Raw genomic sequence first — 24843 nt, 5'->3', positions numbered from 1 at the left:
TGGATTTAGCATGTCTACAAAACATTTGCCCTAGCCAAACCTTGGGAATTACAAGGGGTCTTCAACTCCGATATCTTTCATCTGTTTTTTTCGGCTATCTTCCAATCTTCCACTCCAGCTGACCTGATGTTTTTCCTGCCCAAAACCTTTGTCCCCCTAACCCTCAAACCCCCATTTCCCCTAAGTTCTTGACGGAGAAAAACGTGAAAGCACATTCGTGAAATACAGATCCATCATAAACTTTTATCAATAATTTTTCATCGCTGGCATATCTACCTACCTAGTACGAACCTACCAAACACCGGATTGAGTGGCATATATAAAAACACCAACCACGTTGACGCCAAAGTTTGATCGTAAAACTAACAGCACACGACATTCCTCCCCACAAAAGGTACACGCACATATGTCGTTTATTACGACACCGGGGAAAGGGTATGCCCCAGTCCAATGATGGCGCGAACAAAAATTATCAATTATCAGTCATTACTTACATGCGTTTAGCAGAAGGAGCTATCAAAGGAGAAAGCACCGCGCGATCGTAACTGTGTGAAGAGCACACATCCATACCAGAATAAATGCGACGACGTGCGTGACACTTTTTGTTGGATCGTTCTTTTATGATTTGAGAAGTGGCTACGTAAGGACGTGTCAACAAAACGAAGGGAACAGGGAAGGAAGGGGATGGGACATGTGGAACGAGCAGATAAAAGCTTTTTACGACATCCGGAGTGCCAATCAGGATGAGTTATACTGCTGGACGAGAAAGATTGTTATATTGTGGATTTTTAATAACAGGGCTTTGGCATTTTTTTAATGGTTGAAAAGTAAGAGTTCAGTGCCAATAAACGATTTGTTGAATGGAACACAAGTACATAGTACCGTTTTAAATGTTATTTGTGTTAAATGCATACTAAAGCTTCATGATTTTCAACATAACTGCCACGCCTCCCAAACAGTGTGAACGGTAACTTCAACTTGCTATAATGACGCCCCGATTTGCAATAATTTGGCACCGAACAATTTTATCAGCCTTCTACATGAATGTGAAATGTTTACTATATGAATTTGACCAAAACTGTAGTTTTGAGAACTTTTTTTTATTCCTGTGTTAACGAGATTTTTAGCCCTAGGCTAGTTCATCTCGGGACCCACGATTTAATTCCTTTCCGAAGGAAGAACTCACATTTGTGTGAGTTTGTCGGGAGTGGGATTAGATCCCAGGTCCTCAGCGTGACAGTCACGTGCTCTAACCATCATGCCAGGTCCGCTGCACAATTGAAAACACTGTTTTCTGGAGATTTTTAACAATATTACGTTTTTTTTCATGCAAATTCTTATATTACCTAGAGCAAAATTATTGCACAGAAAATATCTAGAGATACTCAATAGTGGGTCATCCGTTATATGGGAAAAGGAAAAATTTGATGGTATCCCATCAGATCGAAGTTTTTAGGTCCCATTTCAGGACCCAAATAACTGTGCAAAATTTGGGCACGATCGGTTATGATGATTAACCTGGGCTTGTTAGGGGAATATCTGTAAATAAAAATAATATCGGGTTAAGTACTGTTCCTTTGAATTCCACTAAGAGTTTGCATCCTTTGACAGATATGTATTTCGACCTCAACTGTAAGGTCGTCTTCAGTGTCTTGTAGTCGAGTCAAGTACAAGACACTGAAGACGACCTTACAGTTGAGGTTGAAATACGTATCTGTCGAAGGATGCAAATTCTTAGTGAAATTCAAAGGAACAGTATTTAACCCGATTTTCTTTTTATTTACGATCGGTTATGTCTACATTTTGCGCATCGCGTTTGAAGTTTGTATGGGATTTTGCATGGAAAAACATATTTTTTTACATTTCTCTCATGGGAAGCTTGAATTTTTCTGAAACCATGTAACCGATAATGTGAAAACACAGCCTAGGGTGTCCTGAAAAACTTTGTCGAAGACCACGAAGTGATCTGATGCTCATGAAAAAAGTTATAGCGTTTGCATTGCTTGCCGAAACAGTGTGATTTTGTTGCTATTGTTATTCCTTTACATGTTAAAACTTAAACACATTCATGCGGTTGGTTGAACATAACTGTTTCTACAAGCATCGGAGTGTTTTACGGTCTTTGACAAAGTTTTTCAAAACATCCTAGGGCCTAGGCTATTACTTCACACGGTTAAAACGTTTCAGACAAACTTTTTCAACTTATGACAAAAATGCAAAAAAATATGTTTTCCCATACAAAAAACCCATACAAATTTCAATTGCAATGCGCAAAGTGTAGACGCAACCGATCGTGCTCAAATTTTGCACAGATACTCAGAACCCGAAATGGAACCAAAAAAGCTTTGATCTGAGAAAACGGTTCCAATGACCCACACTAATACTCAATATAAAAATATTTTAAAATTTTCATAAAAAAATTGAATTACATAACTTAAGGGTAAAGTCTTCGGTATACCAATCAGTGTGGTCAATTAATGATATTTAATGAAACTCAACATATATATACATGAAAAAGATGGATAAACATTATCGGTAGCTTAGTTGGAAAAGCACTTGTCTAGCGAATAAGGGTCGTAAGTTCAAATCTCACCTGAGCTGTGGTTTTTTCGGAATTTCACTAATAATTTATCCATCTTTTTCCTGTATATATATAAGTTGAGTTTCATTAAATATCAGGAATTACACAGCTAGTAGTGTTCGGTAACTTTTACCGAAATCTCAACTGCTAAGCATTCAGTAACGGGTCTCTAACGAAATTATGTAAAATGTTACCGGATTTCGGTAAAATCTTATCGTTTATCTGTCAAACTCTAACGAAGTTCGGTAAAAATTGCAAGCGTAACCGATTTTTAATGTAAAATAAACATAACGGTTGAGATTTTGGTAAAACATTTCCGAAATCGGTGATTTTTTGTAAGTGTGTATACAGGAAATTCCTGGCAACCTTTATGTTTTGTTGTTTTGTGTACATCCTTCGTCAATTTCTTTGAGAGGTACTTTGGCAAATCCGAATGATTAGGCAATTTCTTTTAAAATTCGTTCGGCAATGAGATGGAAGTTTCTTTGGTAGTTTCAATGGAATTTGTTCAGAAATTCCTTTGGGAATATCTTTAGTTTTTCCGATAATTAATTGCACAGAGCAACATTTTTTTGTCACAAGAGCAAACTTATGTGTCTCCGAAGGTTTTTTGGCCGCTGAATCCGAATCCGGACTCAGATTTGCTCCAACACGTCACAATTTTGAGCTATACCTCAATTTATAGAGCAAAATATGCGATTTTGAGCTTTTTTGACTGCAAGCCGGTAAGCATGGAAATATTTTTTTTGAGCAATCAAATGGTTAATTGGTCAAATAACATCTAAATTAACGACTCATGCAAAATATTTCGTTTTACCTAATCAAATTTGATAGATTTAAGCATTTTATGTTCGTATGAAAACTTGCATGCAACTTTTGGAGGGTGACTTGTATGGGAAATATCGTACCTAACATAAATCGCTTAAAACTATCAAAGTTGATTTGGTTAAACGAAATATTTTGCATGAATCGTTAATTTAGATGTTAATTGACCAATTAACCTTTTGATTTCTTAAAAAAAATATTTCCATGCTTAATGGCTTGCAGTCAAAAAAGCTCAAAATCGCATATTTTGCCCCATAAATTGAGGTATAGCTCAAAATTCTGACGTGTTGGAGCAAATCTGAGCCCGGATTCAGATTCAGCAGCCCAAAAACCTTCGGAGACACATAAGTTTGCATCTTGAGACAGACCAAAAGTTAATTTTTGTTACGCTGTGTTGTTGATAGTTTTTCGGTAACTCCAAGGTAAATACTTCAGAACATAGGTTCAGGCCTATACTAAGATATGTATTGGTTGCTACTTGCGTCAATTATTATGGGAATACTTATTGACAAATTTTTGGAATTTCTTCGACATTTTTTTTATTGATTTTATTTTAATTTTTTGTATTATAGCGAAACGAATGTATTTTCGGCAGGATCGTTCTTTCCGTCATGGGCTTTTTTTGCAAAACTGTTGAACTCATAGTTGGCATCAAATCTTTCCCAATCAAGCTAAATTATACGACCAACTTTTCGGTAAGTTAGCTGACAAAATGGCTAAATTCCAAAGCAAAATCAGAAATTGCCAATAAAGAAGTAGGCGTGGGAGCAAAAATAAACTACAACATTTCCATAAACAAATCAAAAAGTGCATAAATAAACCAAAATTTCCCGTGGATAATTGATTTTTGAGTAATAAAAAATGACAAAATTTCCACAAATAAATCGACAATTGCAATAAAAAAACTATATTTTTCCAACAAAAAAGTTTTAATTTCCCATTAATAAATCCGATTTTTCCATAACGAATTGAAAAAATCCCAATTAAAAACATCAAAAAAGTAATAGAAAATTTAACAATAAATACGAAACAACGAGCAATTAAGGATTGAGGAACTGAGGCGGCCGAAATCCGACTCGCCCTAACTGCGTCGATTCGGTTCTAGGCAATCCACAGATCTCAGAATTTGCCCGGCATAGTGCGAACAGAAATGTTATACCTTTTTAAAGTTTATAAATTCATCGAAAATTTCACTGTAAATTCTTTCAACTAGTCACACTAGTTTATAGCATTTTTGAACTCCGCTGATGATCAATTTTATGTAATTTTTTTCAAATGCAAAGGAAAAATATTAGAGTGAATTGTGTAAAAATCGGATTTAAGCTACAACTTAAATACTGTTATGCCCAAAAACATGTCGAGTACGACGTGCACGGACGTGGTTATGCTTGAAAATAGTTGGTCGTTGGTAGAAGTTCCCGATTTTCGGTTTTATTTTGTAAACTAGTTCTGTGATGATATTTCACAGGAAATTATGTTAGGAATTTCTTCCACTATTCTTAACCCATATTCTTGGTCAATTCGTTCAGTAATTTCTTTCCTTCTGCCTTTTCTCAGACCAATGCTTTGGAAATTCAGAAATTCACAACTGGAACTGCTGAAGGAATATTAAACAGAAACTTCAAAGGGATTTCAAAAATAATTAATAATGAAATTGCACTTTTCGAAATAATAGCCAAAAAATCAGAAGAAATTCATTACCAAAAGGAGTATCGTAGGAACTGTTATTTGATAAACTTAAAAAAAAAATTGAAAAACTGGGTGAGAAATTCCCAATGGGATTGCGCAAGAAATTTCCATAAATATTTGATAGTAGTTTTCGAAAAAAAATTTCATTGAAATTTCTCAGAGTTCTGAGGGAATTTACAAAGAATCAAAGGAATTGTTAATGCCCTCAAGAGACGAATGCAGAGAACGGTGAAGTCTCTAGAAAAAAAAATTGTTGATGAAATTTCCAAATATAGTTTCGCACAAAGTTCCAAATAAATTGCCAAAGACATTCTCAAATGCTTTGACGAAGAAATTTCCAAAGGATTTGTAAAAAAACATGTCCAAATTGCTGAGGGAATTCTACAGGATTTTCCGAATAAATGCCTAAATAAATTGAAAAAAAAAACAAATCCTGTACATATTGCCGAAATAATTAAAAGTATAGGAAAATGAATAAACGAAAATTAGCATATGAATTCCTGAAGCAATTTCGAATGGAATTTTAAAGCATTTCCAGAAGTAATTGTGATTTTCGAAAGAACAGCCGTAGACATCTGATAAAAGAATTGTCTAACAAATTTTCAAAAGAATTCTCATAGAGTCTGGCATAGAATAAATCCGAAGAAATTTCCAAAAAAAAACTGGCTAGGAACTTCCTAAAGGATTTGTTGAAAGAGTTTGAAAAGAAGTTTCAATGAAATCGCTGAAGAAACTCCTATGATAATTGCCAAAGAAATTTCAAAAGAAAGTACCGAAAAGAGCTTCAATAGGGCTATCGAAAAAAAAATTTAAGAAATTTTTAAGGGAACTCCTGATTTCTTACAAAATACTCAATAATTTTTCAAATTCATTCACCAAAAAAAGAGAATTGTCGATGAAGTTTCTAAAAAATACGAAGCAAACTCCAAAAGAATTGCCAAAGATACACATTTTCAAAAAAGAATAAAAAATGCCGCTGAAATTTCCAAAAGCATTACTGAAGAACTCACGAAGAAATGTGAATTACAATAGAAATTGCAGAAAAATAACAAATGCTTTTTTTTAATTCTTAAGCAAGGTGTTGCTGCTGGCTGCACAGCTGCTAATTAGCTATTGATGGACCCCTCTAAGGAGCGATGGAGTCTGTCAAACAAGACAGGTGACAGCACCGACACAACGAACAATGACAATTCATCTTTTGGACATCGTGCATGGTGAAATCAGTGTCGGGTCAAAAAAATTTCTAATCTGAATTTGTTATCACGAAATTTCAACTGTATTCGTTGATCAACTGTAAGCTAAAATGAATTGCAACTAAATTAGAACCTAGAATTGAAAAATACCTAACTAAAGTCTATTGAATTGCAGCTTTCTAAAGTTAGATAGAGCCTATAAACTACAGTGAATTTGTGAAGAAACATTAGTTTTCTAAAAGTAAGATTTTGTATCATGTATGTTAAACAGACTATTAATAATGCCTATGATTTGCAGCTAGAATCAGACTAGCTGAAAGGTGGGCCGAGCAGAATTTGTCGGTAACGTGCATATACTGAAAGTGTGAGTAATCATTCATGTAACCTCAAACATTTACTGACTAAATATATTTCTAGTTTAAAGTTTTTTTTTCCTCCCCTGTTGGGGAAATTAAGCCACTGCGTCCAATAGGCTGAACTTTTGTGGCATGAAAGTTTAAAGTTGTACTGCACCATACATCGCGTGTTTTGTGCTTCTACGAACCCAGTGTCTAGACCCTATTTCTGCTCCCCGTCAACACAAGGTATTTCCGGATGATTTGCTAAGAGATTCCTCAAAGTAAATGCCGACTGAAGTCAGAAAAAATGCTCAAGGAATTTCTGGATAAATGCCATAAAAAAGTATTGCTAACATAATTAAAAAGAAAATTCCCATAATTCCTGAAGCAAATTCGAAGAAAATTTTAAGGACAACAGTGCATCACAACATCAGACGCACAGATCTCAAGAAGCAAGCTTCAAACAACTGTGAAAATCATTAGTCTGTTCTTGATCAATTGTAATAAGCTTAAAATAAGAAGATCGGGTGCGCTGGTTTTATTTATGAAGAGATTTGTGCCCTCGAAATCTGAGTAGGTCCCAAAATCGGCCATTGTAGTGGCCATTTTGGGATTCTAACAATTCTGTCCTTTAAGCATTTTCAGAAGGAACTTACAAAAGAAATTTTTATTTTCGATAGAACAACCGAAAACATCTGACAAAAGATTTATCGAACCAATGTCCAAAGGAACTGTCATTGAATAAACCCGAAGAAATTTCTATAAAACTGCTTGAAAAATTCTCGATGGATTTGTTGGAGGAGTTTTCATGGAAGTTTCAATGAAATGGCTAAAAAACTTCTATGAGAATCGCCAAAGAAACTCCAAAAGTAAGTACCGAAAATGACTTCAATGGAGTAATCGAAGAAACTAAAGATTTAAGAAACTTTGAAAATAATATCTGAATCCCAACAAAATACTTAATAATTTTTCTAATTAATTTCCAAAAGAAAGAGAATTGTCGATGAAATTTCTAAAAAAAATTGTAGCAAATTTCAAAGGAATTGCCAAAGTTACATATTTTCCATAAAATAAAAAATGCCGCAGAAATTTCCAAAAGCATTACTGAAGAACTCACGAAGGAATTGGAATTGCAATAAAAATTGCAGAAGAATCACAATTTTTTTTTAATCCTTAAGCAAGGTATTTCCGGATGATTTGCTAAGAGATTCCTCATAGAAAATGCCGACTGAAGTCAAAAAAAATGCTCATGAAATTGCTGAGGGAATTGCTGAGAGAATTCCAAAGGGATTCCAATCCATTCCCAGAGGTATTGCTGAATAGACAGTAAAGGTATTACGAAAGGAATTCTTAATGGGCTTACCAGAGGAATTTCTGGGTTGATTCCTCTAAATAGTATTGCCAAAACAATAAAAAAATATCGAAAGAATTACTGAAGCGAAAAAGAAATGCTTAATTTCCCAAACGACTGCGAAAATTCCGGAAACAACTTCCGAAAGATTTGCTGAAAAAATACCCTAATTAATCCACCTAGCGGTGATGGTACCTTTCTCGTGCTTTAAAATGTTCTTTCAACAAAACTCGAGCGACATGTTAATGACATTGACATAAATACAAAATGAAAACTGCTTGCTAAATCTACTCAATATGGATACATTTTATATTAGCATAACATCCAATATTCAGAAAGTATAAGACAACGATCCAAAACTCAAACCAAGTGTCATGAAGCCGCAAAATTTTGCAACGTCATTTTAGATTTTCCGGTCATCATTTTATGACTCCGGATATCTACCCCACCTAGACTAACCGCCATCTTGAACATTGAGACACCGTCTTGGATGTTCTGGTATTCATTTTTGGACTCTGCACCTAAAATTTCATAAAATAGTGCCGTATTGAATTTTGGCATGTCGTTTATGATTTTCTGGTTACCAGTTTTGGACAAAGACCGGCATTCTTCCCCATTCAAACTATAGTCATATTGCAGACCTTGTGAAACAGCGCACAGCTTGGGTTTTCTGATTACAAATTTTGAATTCTGGACATATTTTCATACAAAATATGCCCACAATTCAATCCTATAAAATAGGCACTAACTTGAATACTGGGCCATTATCTTGGACTTTGGACCGCTATCTTGGATACTCTGGTGGACTTCGAACATATTTCCCATACCAAATACACTTATTTTACATAGTTTTAGAGCTCAAAATTCCTTAAAACAGCCACCATCTTCTGTTGACGCGATCAAATTCTTATTTTTCCATTCAACGTTGACCCATACTGCTATAAATTTACACCTTAGGAATCTGAAATGGTACGATTTGATGAGATCGCTTTAGTTTTGTCTATATTTTGTTCTTATATATGAGAACTTAGACATGTTCGTCACTGTTGTTCATGCCTAATGTTTATCAGGCCATTAAACAAAGCCACGATTTAATTTTTCACATAAACGTTGGTTCTGCTACACAACAGCTAGTCTCTGATGTGATCTAAGGCTATTTTCTTGCTAATCGTTCATTAGATTATCAAAAAATCTGCGATCTGATGTGTCGTATGTATGGGTTTGGTTCATTTTTATATTTGGTAATTTCCGGTGGGATAGCCGAATCTGATTCCATGAGTCTTGGACCATGACACTACCGGTAGTCCCAATTATGGTCTGAGAATATTTTATTGCTATTTATTCACCTTTACCTAATCACCGCGATTTGATATATCGCATGAATGGGTTTGCTTCACTTTTACTTCTAACCACTTTCGAAGCCACAGCTGAACCCACAACACTACCGGGAATCTAATGTGGTCTGACCCTATTTTTCCATCAGGTTGTCGATAAGTTGTGATCAGTCTTGTAAGAAATCACAGTCATTTGAACCTTTTCATCAATATTCGGCCTCCTTTGTTTCCGACATTCGCAACACAAACAATCAAACTACTGTTCGAAACAAAAATGTCAAACGAATGCACTTCACCACGATAGCGGCTTCGGGAGACGGTTCGGCTTGTGTTATTCCTGTCTTCTGCCATAATAAGAGCTATGTTGCCCATCTGTGTGTCATATTCAATGCAACATGCAATAATAAACTAATATTAACATTCATAATCGGAATTGGCTGAAAATCTATGCGTAAAGCTAGAATTAGACACATGTCATCGTGTCAGATGACATTGATTTGACCCTTTCTTATGTTTATTGATCTTCGTTCTACTGCTCGTGTTGTGTGTAGGTAAGAGGTAACGATAGCGCACGAATGTAACACAGCCGACTGACACCCGACTGCGGCAACGAAATGAAGGTAGTAAAAAGTGTCGAATGTTTACAAGACTGGTCGTGATTTGATGTACCGCATCCATTTGGTCTAACATTATTATCTTGTTAGCTGTTCATCGGTTAACCAAAAACGCTGCAAATTGAAGGTGTCACATGCAGGGTTTGACAATTTCGACGGGACTCTCGGAACCAATTCCGGAACACTACCAGTTGTCTTTAGTGTGACGTAAGGCTATTTTCTAGCTAACTGTTCATCAGGTTATCGCAAAAGCCACGATTTGATGTGTCACATGCCTGGATTTGGCCTCTTCCGGCCACTCAAAACCGATTCCGAAACACTTGCTGACCGTTCATTAGGTAATCTAAAAAGCCGCTAACACTAGTTTACAGCATTTTTGAACTCGGTAAGCTGATGATCATTTTTGGTGTAGGATCATGCCCTGAGTTCGAAAACGAGAAGGAAAAAAATTACAGTAGAGCGGAAATTTTTTCGAGTTTCCATACAAGGTTGATGATTTGAAATCGATGTTTGTTCTATTTATAAGCAAAGTCGTTCACTTTAACCATCTCATTCTCCGTAAGCAATGCTCCGATTGAGCTGAAATTTTTACTGTAACTCGCCTACATATGATGTGTCAAATACACGTCGAGAAAGAATTTTTAAATTGTTTTTTTCTTATTGAAAAAAATACATTTCTTTGAAAAATTTTGGGAATTTTGCTAAAACTTAAGGAGATCGTCCCTAAAACTCGCCAATATCTTGAAATTCATCAATCTGACGCAAAACTTGTATTCAGATAATCGAATGGTAATGTATTCAGCTTTCAATTTATGGATAAAGATTAAAAATTGGTTGAACAAAACGCAAAATATTTGAATTTTAATAAATTACATATTTTGAAAAGTTGTAAAGCTCGATATTGAGCTATAACTCAAAAACTGTTCTACTTAAAATTTTTTGAAGGTCGGTTTTGAAATCAGCACTAAATTGTGCTTCAAAAATTTTGGTCGTTGACAGAAGTTCACGACTTTCGTTTTATTTTGTAAACTAGTGTAATTGATGTGACGAATGTACGGGTTTGTTTCTCTTTCAGATTTAACCACTTCGGTGGGAACCCCGGAACGGGTTCCGGAACACTACTGGTTCAGATATGGTCTGAGATGGTTTTCCTGCTCATTGTCCATCAGGTCATCGAAAATGCCGTGGTTTGATGTGTCGCATGTATGGGTTTGGTTCAATTGTATATTTGGCCACTTCCAGCGGGACGACTAAAACCGGTTCCGGAACACTACCGGTTCAGATATGGTCTGAGATAACTTTCCTGCTCATTATCCATCAGGTCATCGAAAATGCCGTGGTTTGATGTGCCGCATGCATGGGTTTGATTCAATTGTATATTTGGCCACTTCCAGCGGGACGCCTAGAACCGGTTTCGGAACACTACCGGTTCAGATATGGTCTGAGACTATTTTCCTGCTTACCGCTCATCAGGTTATCGAAAATGCCGTGGTTTGATGTGTCTCATGCATGGGTTTGGTCCACTTTGATATTTGCCACTTCCGGCGGGACACCCGGAACCGGTTCCGGAACACTACCGGTTCAGATGTGGTCTTAGACTATTTTTCTGCTTATCGCTCATCAGGTTATCGAAAATACCGTGGTTTGATGTGTCGCATGCATAGGTTTAATGCATTTTCATATCTGGTCCCTTCCTGGGGTACCGTTCCGGAACACCTAAATGGCCATATCTCCGGAACGGCTGAACCGATCCGAACCATTTTCAATAGGAAACAATGGGACCAGATTCCACGTCGAATGAACCGTCGGTCATTGAAATCGGATGAGGTTTACTGCCAAAAAGTGATGTGAGTTTTTTTTTGTACACACACATACAGACACACACACACGCACACACATACACACACATACACACACACAGACATCACCTCAATTCGTCGAGCTGAGTCGATTGGTATATGTGATTTGACCCTCCGGGCCTTCTATCAAAAAGTCATTTTTGGAGTGAACATATAGCCTTTCCAGTACACTTAGTGTACGAGAAAGGCAAAAACACTAAAATACTTGTCAAGATAAACCCTTAAGGAATTGTCGCAGCAGTATCCAAATGAATAACTGCTGGAAGTTTTAAATGATGTGCCGAAATAAAAAATCGCACTAAATTTCCAGTGAGAATCCAAAACAATTTTCAAACAAACTCTTAAAGTCAAATGTATTACTGAGGGGTTTCCTAAAGGAAGAACCTAAGGAATCCCCAAATAAGTTGCCCAACAAATTGTCCAAGAACTACCGAAGCAATTGCCAAGAAAATTTCCACAAATCTACTGAAAAAACTAATTATTGAAAATATTTATTAAACAATTCCGAGCATGGAATCTAATAATGAAATGTTGTGTAATAAGCTAAATTTTCCTAGTATTGCATTGTGTTCGGGACTGAGGTACGTTCAACCACCCTGAACTTAAACCCTCAGAAGGCCGCCTCCAAAGGCACGCTATTCTCCATTCGGGACATTTGTGCCTTCAATTTCAATCCTGGATTTCTCTCCTGGGACCCCCAGCTGAACCGACCAAGGCTTAATAGACTCCAATGTGGTGACACTTTTCTCTGAGAGGTTTCAATTACGTCTTCGTAGCCTGGATACTAGAAGCCATATACCGTCGTGCGGGGCTTCTTTATACACTTTTTCATGGTTTTTCAACTTTATGACATTATAACTCCCAGACTAGTGAATGAATTTCCGCAATTTTTATACACAATAATTGTGAGTATGTATGTAGGATGTATGCAAAATTTGAGCTAAATCCATCAATAAACAAAAAAGTTGTTCATACACCAATCGGACACATCTCATATACAACCAGATGGGGGCTACTTTGGACATTTTTATCTATAACAAAACTGCATTTCAAATTCCAGGGCTATTTGGAAAACTACATTGTACCAATACTGTAGTATACTGTATCATACATAATTTCAATAAAAATATGCGTTTTAAGATGGTTCTGTGCTACCTTTGGTATTATGAGCAGCGTGATATTGCTATATAGATAGCCTGAAAAAGGACCGTCAATCCTTTATTTGGGCGAAACGGTCATTTATAACGTATAACGATACAAATATTCGATTGTATATACTACGTTGATACATTTTGAATGAATTGGTCAACCCTTTGAAATTTATGAACTGTAGAAACAATGCCTACAGACCAAATGTTCTGATACGTTATGTATATTATATTGGTTTATTCGATGTTGTTTCGCGTCCTGACAAGCAATAAACGGTCTGTTTGAAAAATAATTTCAACCAAATGAAGGGAAAACTATTGCTTTATAATAAGGACTGTTCATTTTATAAAGAGGACAACTTTGCAAGGCTATAAAAAGAAAACACGTAGTTCAAATTTGAGCAGCCTTGGTTAGTTGTTCAGTACATTAAATTAGCAGATAATAACCATAAATAAATTGGGTTAAAATTATTAAACTTCATAGAAATGTGGCAAAGTGTTTCGAGAGATCAATTTTTCAATTCCCAAAAACTAAAGATAAACACAAAATTTCTGTAAAACATCGGTGTATCGTTTTTAAATGCATAAAAGTGTTTGCCATGCAGTAGCAGTTTGAGTGATACATATTCTGGCAAAATATAAACCTAATCGGAATCATGGTTGTTGAGATATTAAAGTTACAAGTTGGACTCGATTTTCAGTATAAAATTTATTTGTTAAACAAAAATGTATAAAAATATTAAATTTTGAATGTTTTCAATGGATCTAGTCGAAAGTACTAATAATGCAATTTCAAATGCAGAAAACCGCTTCTTGATAGCATTGTTGGCTTGGTTACTGTGCTTCATGGCAGTTATCGGAGATATAACCGCTTCGTTCTTTGAAGGTTCTTCTAATTAACGATGTACTCTATTGCAAATACAACTTAACAATAATGTCGAAAATAAAAATTAACATGTAGTTATTTTCAAATAAGGTATATAATCACATAGGGTCAGACCTTGCTGAAAATAAATAATAATAAGCTTCTCTAGAATCAAAAACTTGCATTTATGAAGCAAAAAGTATGCAATTTTTCATTATGGTCATCATTAAGTATTATATTTATGATGAAAAATGTACTTTAAAGCATATTTTCTTCGGTATCATTTAGAATGCGATTCTCTTCTATACTGGACAAACTTTGAACTGATTCCGTAGTGTTATTGCATCACTGGACCTTAATAAGTATTTTTTATCAATTTCATTGATAACAAGGCAACTTACTATATCAAGCTGTATCATGTTTTGTGCATTATTACTGACCAACTATTACACTCTACCTTTAGAAGAATGGTATTAGTTCCCAACACATTGAAAAGTTCATGAAAATTTTAAAGTTATGTATGTGGAAAGTTGTGTAGAATTTTGAGAAATGGGGTTTTATTGAGTTTTAACGAAAACCGCTTCAGTTCCATAATTAAGGACAATTTGTATAATGTTATATTTTTCCTACACTGTAGAATAGCTATGGAAATTTATGCAAAAAACCGATGATGATTTTATTGAAAAATAAAAAAGATATCACACAAATAAGGTGTCCTCTTTATAAAATGAACAGTCCTTAGTTCCTAAGACATCAAACAGATTTGAACCATATTTTGAATTCAAAAAATCCATAATCAAAAGTGTCCAAAGTAGCCCCGCATTTCAAAAGTAGCCCCGCACGACGGTAGTTAAAAGATTGTACCTTTTTAACGTCTCTCTCTCTCTTCTCTCTTCTTGGCGTAACATCCTCACTGGGACAAAGCCTGCTTCTCAGCTTAGTGTTCTATGAGCACTTCCACAGTTATTAACTGAGAGCTTCCTCTGCCAATGACCATTTTGCATGTGTATATCGTGTGGCAGGCACGAAGATACTCTATGCCCAAGGAAGTCAAGGAAATTTCCTTTACGAAAAGATCCTGGACCGACCGGGAATCGAACCCGTCACCCTCAGCATGGTCATGCTGAATACCCGTGCGTTTACCGCCTCGGCTATATTGGCCCTCTACCTTTTTAACGTACACTTGGCTAAAAGACATACGAATATGCTTTTAATTTTAAATATTCCAAAATGTAAATATGTAGATTCTGTTACTATAAAATATATGTGGTGAGTCCAAATAAGGTGTGGTCAGTATTAAACGTATGTGCCTGTGTATGTGACCATGACCAAGAACCATAAGGCCGTTACAAATATATATTTCACTTTTTGTCCTACCACTCTTTGACCGGTCGAGGGGGGGGATAAAAAAAATAAAGCATTTAATTTGAAAAATATTAAAAACTCATCGGATTTGTTAAAGAATTTTGAGCAAGACCCGAAATTTTGATAAATATTTTTTTATCTGCCCCCTCAAAATGCAAAATCCAGCCTAAAATGTTTGAAGGGGGGGGGGGAGACAAAAAGTCAAAATAAAATTTGTATCAGCCTAAATAGCGAAAATGAATCTCGATGACCCACCCTTCTTTTGCTGAGATTAGATGAACGTTGTAGTTCTTTCTCGAGGGACGAATAGCACTGACGAGCTGCGGCTTTGGCTCCTCGTGTTTTTGCTCACGAAATCGTGCACGATAAAATATCTGCACGCTGATATGGACTGATTGGAACTTGGATTGGCACTACTGATCAATCAGATCTATATCAATTGAACACCATTTAGAAAATAACATCCAATGCTTCTTCAATATTAATGGAAGTTCACTTCATTCGTTCTTGATGGTGGTCAATTGATATTCAACTACGGTCGGGTTCTGCGTTTTGTTAAATAATTCAGTTTATTGATTTTGTCATAACTGCTGCATTTTCGGGCTTGTTTCCTAACAGACGAGGTTGTATGTATCATATCATCAGAAATCTCCAAGCATCATATCAACCACACAGGAAATCATTAGGAATTCAAAATCAAATAAATAATATCCTTCAAAAGAGATACGTATTGGTAAACTTTAGAGACACAAACACACACACATTGATGCGAGGAAGGGGGTTGCAAAAATCAAAACACGTACCATCCGGGAAAGCTCATCGCTACTCATCGTGTCATCATTTGCGTAATTGTACGATTTACGTGTGCGTGTGGTTGTTGCATTTTGGTTGGACTGGTAGTAGTTGTTGTAGTTGTGGTGATGTAGGTTAATGGAATTCATGGATGAAGAAGAAGAAGATGATGGTGGTGGTGGTGGTTGTGGTAGTGGTGAGAAGGAGGAAGAAGCTCTGGATCGATAGCGTACCTTTGGTGCACCGACTTCTCGCGTCGAGATACCCATCTTCTCGTGGTGCCGCAGCTGCACCGGGTAGATGATCTGGTAGATGTTGCTACCGATCTTGTGCACCAGCTCCTGATTCTGCTGGTGTTCCTTGAGCAGTCGTTCCACCTCACCTGTTGGGTTAGAGGAGAAAGAAGGGCAGTGGTTAGTTTAGAGGTCAATTGAGAAATAGAATGTACACAATCAAAGAGTCTTTTGTCTACCTACCAAATAAAGCTATTCAATACTGATTAATCGTTGCCTAACTGTGTTGTGGCTGAGTGGGATAACGTATCGTGACAGAATGCACGAAGACATGGGTTCAAATCCTAACAGAGCAAAGCAGTTTATTTTTTGTAGATTAATAATATGATTTAATACCCCTTTGATACAATAAAGATTTGATTTATCAACCTTTTCCGCTGTTCGCTCGACATCTTTTATCAATTGATTTGGTTAAACTAGTTTTCCTGATCCCCTTTTCCCAGCTAACAAAGAAACCAAAACGAGGTATAGTCGAGTTTCTTCAGTCAAAACGATTCTCTCTCCCAAACTGTAGCGTGATTATCCAAGTTTGTAAAAGCAGACGCCATAAAAGCTCAGAACTGTATGACCGAAATGTTCCCCATTTCTGGGAGTGCGTTCCGGTGAATTGATGCGGCACCACCGGTGGCGACTGGTGCCAGTCAGCAGTGGTGATGAGAGCAAGTTTTAATTTAATTTTCATTTTGCTAAAACTGTAATTAAATTAAACGCAAATAATGCCATTTACGACGACCGACACGCTATGATTGTCGCTTCTGCTATGGGTACATATTGGGGCACCAGTCAGCAGCGCAGCCAGCGCAGTGCTTTGTCCGGGTGGTTATTTCCATGCTGACGAGAGCACCCTCTGCTGGCAGGGGCTGATGTCGATTCCTGACAACTCCTCGGCGGAGTAAGTTTTTCCTCGTGTCTCGTCGTCGTGGATTTGGATTGGAATAATTGACTTTTTGCTGGACCACCACGAGAGGTGGTGGTGGAGGAGCACTAATTATATGTCGTTCCGCCGTGGTCAGACAGGAAATCACTGTTTTCGCCAAGTATCTCTGAAAGAAGTGAACAATGTAGGGAAAATAAGTAATGCATTTGTCATCCCTCTTTTTGAAACATTTTTTTTCTACGATTAATCGTGAAAGTACTCCGAATGAACAGAACGAACAGAACCAACAGAGCAAACAGAGTGAACAGAGCAAACAGAGTGAACAGATTGAACAGTGCGAGCAGAGCGAACAGAGCGAGCAAAGCCAACAGGGCAAACACAGCGAACAGATTGAACTGAGCGAACAAAATCAACAGAGCAAACACAGTAAACAGATTGAACAGAGCGAACAGAGTGAACAGAGTGAACAGATTGAACAGAGTGAACAGAGCGAACAGAGCAAACAGAGCAAACAGCGAACAGAACGAACGATTGCCTTAGAAATGAATTTGATGACCAAAACAACTGGTTGGCGAGGATTTTCATCCAAAACCGACGAAGGTGCTACTCTATTACACGCTCGACACTGGAGAAAATTATATGTTGTAGCCAACAAAAGAGGTTGGAGAATTTCTTCACCACATCAAAGCGAACAAAGCGAACAGATCAAACAGAGTGAACAGATTGAACTGAGTGAACATAGTGAACAGAATAAACAGAGTGAATAGATTGAACAGAGTGAACAGAGCAAACAGAGTAAACAGAGCGATCAAAGAGAACAGAACGGAAGGAGCGAACAGATTGAACAGAGTGAACAGAGCGAACAGAGCCAGCAGAGCGAACAGAGCGAACAGAACAAATAGAGTGAATAGATTGAACAAAGCGTACAGAGCGAACAGAGCAAACAGAGCGATCAGAGAGAACAGAACGGAAAGAGCGAACAGATTGAACAGAGCGAACAGAGCAAACAGAGTGAACAAATTGAACAAATCGAACAGAGCGAACAGATTGAACAGAGCGAACAGAGCGAACAGAGCGAACAGAGCTAACAGAGCTAACAGAGCGAACAGAGCGAACAGAGCGAACAGAGCGAACGCAGCGAACAGAGCTAACAGAGCGAACAGAGTGAACGTCGTCCAAAACCGACGAAGATGGTACTCTATTACACGCTCGACACTGGAGAAAATTATATGTTGTAGCCAACAAGGAAAGGTTGGAAAGTTTCTTCTCCACATCCCAAAAAAAAAATGTGAGGATAAAATAGTCTGGATTCCTCTTGATCCATCGTCGTCGATGAATGGCCACACCAACTTAACCAAGCTGAAGTAATTAAATTTTGTAAGTTGGTAATCACGTTTCCAGAGCAAAAAAAAAACTCCAAGCAAAAAAACCCACAGAACAAGCAAGCCACATCAATGGACCATGGCCGAAACTTTCTTTCGGTCAGTCAGCCTCGGTCGCCCTCGGTCCTCCGCCAGCTTTCTGAAGTCGAAAATTCAGGAAAAGTTTATCCGCTTTCACATGCATACTCACACTAGCTCATTACTCATTCCCTCTCATGTGTGTATTTTTTTTCTGATCGAGTCCCAAGTCACATGATGGCATTTTACAACTAGGTATTCCCCGCGCCTACGAACGAGTCGGGTTGGCTCAGAAGAACGACATCAACGCCCCCGCGCTTGTGCTTGTTAGGTGCTGCTGAGCTGGTGACAGCTTCTGCTCAGTTTCGTCACTGTTTTGTAGTTTTTGCTACTGAAATGGTTCACTCGGTCGGTCGGTTGGTTGCCTTCTGGATTTGGATCATAATTAGGGAGCATCATACAGGAGCTCGCAGCTAAGCCGTCCGTCCGTCAGCCGAGAAGAGGGTATAACCAACCGTGCCTCGAGTGATTTTTTATTCATTCGTGGGTGGTGGGTAAACCACACTACCTTTTGTCATGGTTTCGGGTGGATTTTCGGGTGTTGTCATGGGATGATCATCCGGTGCCGCATGGGATGACGGCAAGAGGGAAGGCTTTTGTCACTTCACCTACAGAGAAGCTTTTGACGGCGCACTCGCTCAGGCGTAGGTTTTTGGTGATATTGTCAACGTAATGAGGTTTCCGATCCATTCGGTAATTGTTGGAATTTACGTTGATGAAATGTTTTATGTGAAAACTCATTTACGTACGCAGAATGAATTATAATGACACTTTCTGGCTGCGCAGGGCATAATTAAAATTGTCTGGATTTAAAATAATTCGTATTTATTCACAACCTTTGATTTCATGAAACTCGGCGCAACCTTTTGTAATTCAGAACGATTCAAACTGCAACATATATTAGTCGTTCATGCTCTTTTTCCAATTCATTGTTAAATACTTACAGTCCAGTATTGAAAAATAAGATATTGAAGACCAATTTATTAGTTTCAGTTATTCTATCTGTTTCTCCTTTTCCTAACATTTGCCTATTAAGTCATTTTCTGCAAATCAACCGAAAGGCTTGCTGGTGACATCCACGCCGATATGCCACAATTGATTAAGAAAGCGCCTCATCCTCTATGGAGCCACCATCCTTTGTGGAACCACCATCCTCTATGGAGCCTCTATTCTCTGAAGCTATCTGGTTGACGTTTCATTCATTATTAAATGATGCGTGCGTACCACACAACAGGATTGGGGAAACGATTTGAGCTAATAGCCTCTTCACCCAATGCTTACTGAGGGACGAATATGAGTGAAACCAACTAAAACGTTTATGAATCGCTTTAAAAAAACTCTAAAATTCCCCAAACAACAGTGATCCAAAAACTGTAATTTCTGAAGCCCCCTCCAAACCCCCTGTTGCATTTCTGAGACCCTCAGAAATCTTCCAATATGCCTCTGAAACCTGCTCAAAATCTTCTGCAGCCTCCAGAAATACGAAATCGCCTCGGACCTCTTATTCCAAGAGAACTCATGAATCCTCCAAATACGCTCCGCAAATTCCTTGAAATACAAATTCCTCCATATAGCTGAGGCGGTAAACGCACGGGTATTCAGCATGACCATGCTGAGGGTGACGGGTTCGATTCCCGGTCGGTCCAGGATCTTTTCGTAAAGGAAATTTCCTTGACTTCCTTGGGCATAGAGTATCTTCGTGCCTGCCACACGATATACACATGCAAAATGGTCATTGGCAGAGGAAGCTCTCAGTTAATAACTGTGGAAGTGCTCATAGAACACTAAACTGAGAAGCAGGCTTTGTCCCAGTGAGGACGTTACGCCAAGAAGAGGAGAGGAGGACAAATTCCTCCAGAGTTCCTCTAGGAATTGCTCCAAAAATTCTTCTAATGATCCTTCTAGCATTCTTTTCGGCATTTATCCACAATAGACCGGCCCAAAAACGAAAATGTCGAAAAATTCCACGGGGCACCCTCTAGAATCGTGCCTTTGCATGAGAAGAGCAATCTGTGAAAATTTCAGCTCAATCGGTTTAAAATTGAGCTGGCGCAAATGAGTTGAAGGTTTGTATGGGATTTTCAGTCCAAATATATGGGAAATTGGATGGCCTACAGTCTCTCACTCAGTACACCGGCTCAGCGAGTTCGCTTTAGCTCAGAATTGAAAGAATGGTAGTTGAAACCCTAAGGAACAATTTTGTTGAAGACCATATCATAATAAAACTTAATTTAGTTGCAGTTTCAGCTAACAAAAGCAGGATGAGGACATCTTCTCCTGGTTACTCTCGGTTGTTACATGCAGCACGTGTTTGCTGTTCGAAACTTGCGCTCTACATCATAGGCGGCTATGTTGTCCTTCATTTCAATTGCTCACGCATGTGTGCGGGTATCGAAACAATGAAGAATCACATAGCTGCCTATGATGTAGCGCGCAAGCTTTGACCGACAAACACGTGCTGCATGTAACAACCGAGAGTAAACGGGGGAAGATGTCCTCATCCTGCTTTCGTTAGCTGAAACTGCAACTAAATTAAGTTTTATCATGATATGGTCTTCTACAAAATTGTTCCTTAGGGTATAAACTCCCATTCTTTCAATTCTGAGCTAAATCGAACTCTCTGAACCGGCGTACTGAGTGAGAGACTGTAGGCCATCCAATTTCCCATACATTTGGACTGAAAATCCCATACAAACCTTCAACTCATTTGCGCCAGCTCAGTTTTAAACCGATTGAGCTGAATCTTTCACAGATTGTTCTTCTCATCCAAAGGTACGATTCTGAAGGGTGCCCCGTGAATTTTTCCAACTTTTCTTTCTCGTCATACAAATGTGGGCCGGTCTAATCCACAAACACTTCCATGAATACCGCTAAGGATTCATCCGAAAAATCCTCTACCAATTCTGTCAAATGATGCCTCCAAGAACTTCTTCAATAATGTTTACAGAAATACTTCTAGAGATCCCTCTAATAGGTTTTCAAGGACACTCCAAGGACTTCCTAGGACTTATTCAGATATTTCTGCAAAAAAAAAACTCTCCGAGAAAATCTTAGAGATAAACTTGGATTTTTTTTTTGAATGGAATAGTTTCCGAAAAAAATATCTTTGAAGGAAATACTAGGAGAATCTTTGGAAGAATCACTGAAGCATTGCTTCAAGAAATTATGCAAAGATTTTCGGAAGTGTTGCCATACAAATTCTCAAAAAAACCCTGATGAAATTCTTGAATTTATTCCTGAAAGAGTTCTTGGAATCAAACCTAACGGATTGATTCCAGAATGAATATGAGGAAGATTCCATGTGGAGTAGGTTCCTTCTTCAATGCTTCAGAAAGCTCGAGGAAGAATTTCTCGGGGAGTACTTGGAATAAATCCTGCATGATTCTCAACAAGATTATCGGCAAGAGTTTCGAAATGAAACTGGAGTAAACCCAAGAAGAATCTCAAGCCCTTAAATGAATGTTGTAGAAATCTTCGCGAAGAATTCCATGAGGAGCCCGTGGATAAATGTCTGGGGGATTTCTTATATTAACTATTTTAAGGATGCTTGGAAAATTTTCCAGGCGGGTTCTTGAAGTAATTATTGAAATTGAAGGATGTCTGGATTAAATCGAGGGGAAATCGTTATATACTCTACTGTCATGGTAAAATAAGAGCTAGTTATTCATAGTTTTCCAATTCCAGCGCTTCTATACTGACACAAATCCAGGCAAAGTACTTCAATATTGCACCTAATTTAGAATTACATCTCTGGGAAACCCTTCCAAGAATACCGTGAACTAGTTCATCACTACTCTTAAGTAGTTTTAATTAGTATTTTAAAAGATCATGGGAGTGACTTTGTTGTGAAAGTTCCTTTAATGAGTTCAGTAGAAATTGCTCTAAAGAACTCTCCAAGAATTCTTTTAGAATATATTTCTTTCCATGTACTCTTTTTTAAATCACCACAATGACCTCCTAGGACGCAGTCTGAGATTTCTATGGAAATTCATTCAGAATTTATCAACATTTGTCTGGATTTTTTTGAAAGAATATTCTTGAAGGATTCCCTAAAATAATTTCAATGAGAATTCCTGCTTGCTTTGAAAATTTGTTCAGTTCTGAAGACATTTCTCAAAAGATTTATTTTGAAACAAACCCAGGGGTCTCTTAAAAATGTCCTCCCTATGTTCCTTCAGTGCTTCTTTTAGAAAAAGCTTCAATGATTGCCACAGATGTTCGTGCACGCATTTCTTCTAGCATTACCAAGGTTATTCCTTCAGGAACACTATCAGAATTTCGTTCACTATTTTTTTTACTTGGGAATTCATCCGGAATTCTTTCGGAAATTTCTAAAGCAACTCTTCTAAAAATTTTACCAAAGATTTTTTCAGAAGATGAAATTCCTGAAGAAAATGTTTAAAGAGATTTGAAGTTTTTTTTTCAGAAATTCCTCTAGGCTTTTCCATTATAAATCCACATTTTTTCAAGAAACTCTTTCAGAAATTATTGTTAGAATTTCTTCAGAGGTTCTTTCAAGTATTACCAAATATAGTCAGGGATTTTTTCATGCATTTATTTAGCATATTTTCTAGAAAATTCTCAAAAAAATATTCTGGAAGTTTTTCCAGTTGTTCCTCTAGTAGGAAATGCTTAGGATTCATTCAGATTTTTCTTAAAGGATTCTCTCTGACATTTTTCCGGTAATGCTTTAGGAAATTTTCCAAATATTCACTCAGTGAAGTCTGCAGAGATTACTCCAAAATGTATTCCGTGGCAGATTTTTTCAGGAAATTCTTCTATGTATGCTTTCTGAGGAATATCCTGGAGATCTTCTACAAAATTCTTCTTCAAAAAATCATTTTTTTCATAAACTTCTTCCTTGAAATTCCTCCAGAATTTCCTTTTTGTTACTGCTGAATTCCCTACAGAAATTTCCCTAAGTAATACTTAAAAGAGTGGATAACTGACACTGAGGAAGATTACAGGTGGTAGTCGAAATATGCGTATCTGTCAAAGGATAAGCAACATAGGGCGGAATTAAAAGGTATGCAACTGATTACACACATTCGAAGAGAGTATTCTGCTTAGAGGGTTCGAAAAGTCGGTACAAGACTTAGAAGATTTTTAGTAATCCCTTCACGAAATCAAAAAATCTTCAGAAATATATCTAGGAGTTTCTTTGAGAATTCCACAAGTATTTTTGTCTGTCGTTTCTGCAGACATTCCTCCGGAAGTTTCTTCTGATTTTTTTCTAGGAATTGAGGAGCAATTTTAAAAAGTTTCTTCGAATATTCTCTCAGGCATTTATCACGAAGTTCCATCAGAGATAAATTCAAAAATTGTTTTACGATTTCTTTTTCGGAAATCTCTCCAGGAATATCTCAAGAATTGCTTCTGGGAATCTTTAAATATATCACCAAGATTTCCTTTAAGGACTTTCAAGCATAACACCAGCTATTTTTGTGGAATTTTAGGAAAAAAACATCTGGAAAAAATGTAGAGGAATATCTTGAACAAGTCTTGCAGAAATCCCTAAAGGAATCCCAGCAGCAATTTCATTAAAAATATTTGTAGGAGTTTCTGCAGAGTTCTCTACAGAACTTTTTCAAGGAATTCTTGGAGGAACCCTTGAATGAATTTTTAAAAGGACTTTTCTGAAAAAAAAATCCTTGGAAAAAAGTCCTTTAGTTCTGAAAAAGTGTCTGCAGACATTTATGGACGAATTTGAGCCCAAATTTTTGACAAAATCTTTGAAGGAATTTCTCAAGTACACTTTAGAAATTCAGATATCTCAGAAAGTATTAATAAATCTATTGGATGCGTCTCTTGCGAAATAATTGAAGGAATCTAGGAGAAATTTTTTAAGGATTCCTAGGAGGAATTTCCTGGTGAAACTTTTTGAGAAACCGCATACCAAATCTTTTGAATAAAGACGTTCTGGTGAGGAGAATTCGGGAACGTTCTGGTGAAGATTATTCGAAAATGTCAACGTGCACATAAGCATCTGAAGATATTTGAAGATGCGCTCCTCTATGGAGCCACCATGCACTACGCAGGCACAGAGAATAAAAAAAAAACAAATACTTTTTGGTCATATGACAAGGTTGTCAAACTGCTTTTTTTTGCAACTTCATGGTTGCTACTTCTTGAGAATTCGTCTATTTGTTTAAGGAAAGTTTCACATAACTTGGGCTTTTTTGCCGCTGCTTTTATGGGCAATTAACAAAGTTTTCCTCAAGGAACAATGTTTCAAGTAAGTCGAAGCAGCAGAAGCATG

General features: G+C 37.3%; 1 protein-coding gene across 22 annotated transcripts in view; it reads right to left on the bottom strand.

Moving 5' to 3' along the window:
- LOC109422898 (disintegrin and metalloproteinase domain-containing protein unc-71) overlaps positions 1 to 24843 on the bottom strand; it is a 1549374-nt gene that overhangs the window by 752957 nt on the left and 771574 nt on the right. For 21 of the 22 annotated variants that reach the window (XM_062845411.1, XM_062845413.1, XM_062845424.1 and 18 more), the window contains one exon: positions 15966 to 16336. In XM_062845411.1, coding sequence (XP_062701395.1) covers positions 15966 to 16336 — 371 coding nt within the window. The remainder of the gene's footprint in view (positions 1 to 15965; positions 16337 to 24843) is intronic. The other variant, XM_062845419.1, reaches the window with a different exon arrangement.

Source organism: Aedes albopictus, chromosome 1, assembly GCF_035046485.1.
Source record: "Aedes albopictus strain Foshan chromosome 1, AalbF5, whole genome shotgun sequence".
In the NCBI taxonomy this organism is placed as follows: domain Eukaryota; kingdom Metazoa; phylum Arthropoda; class Insecta; order Diptera; family Culicidae; genus Aedes; species Aedes albopictus.
The sequence above is the reverse complement of the archived record's forward strand: the minus strand, read 5'-3'. Positions and strand labels throughout refer to the sequence as shown.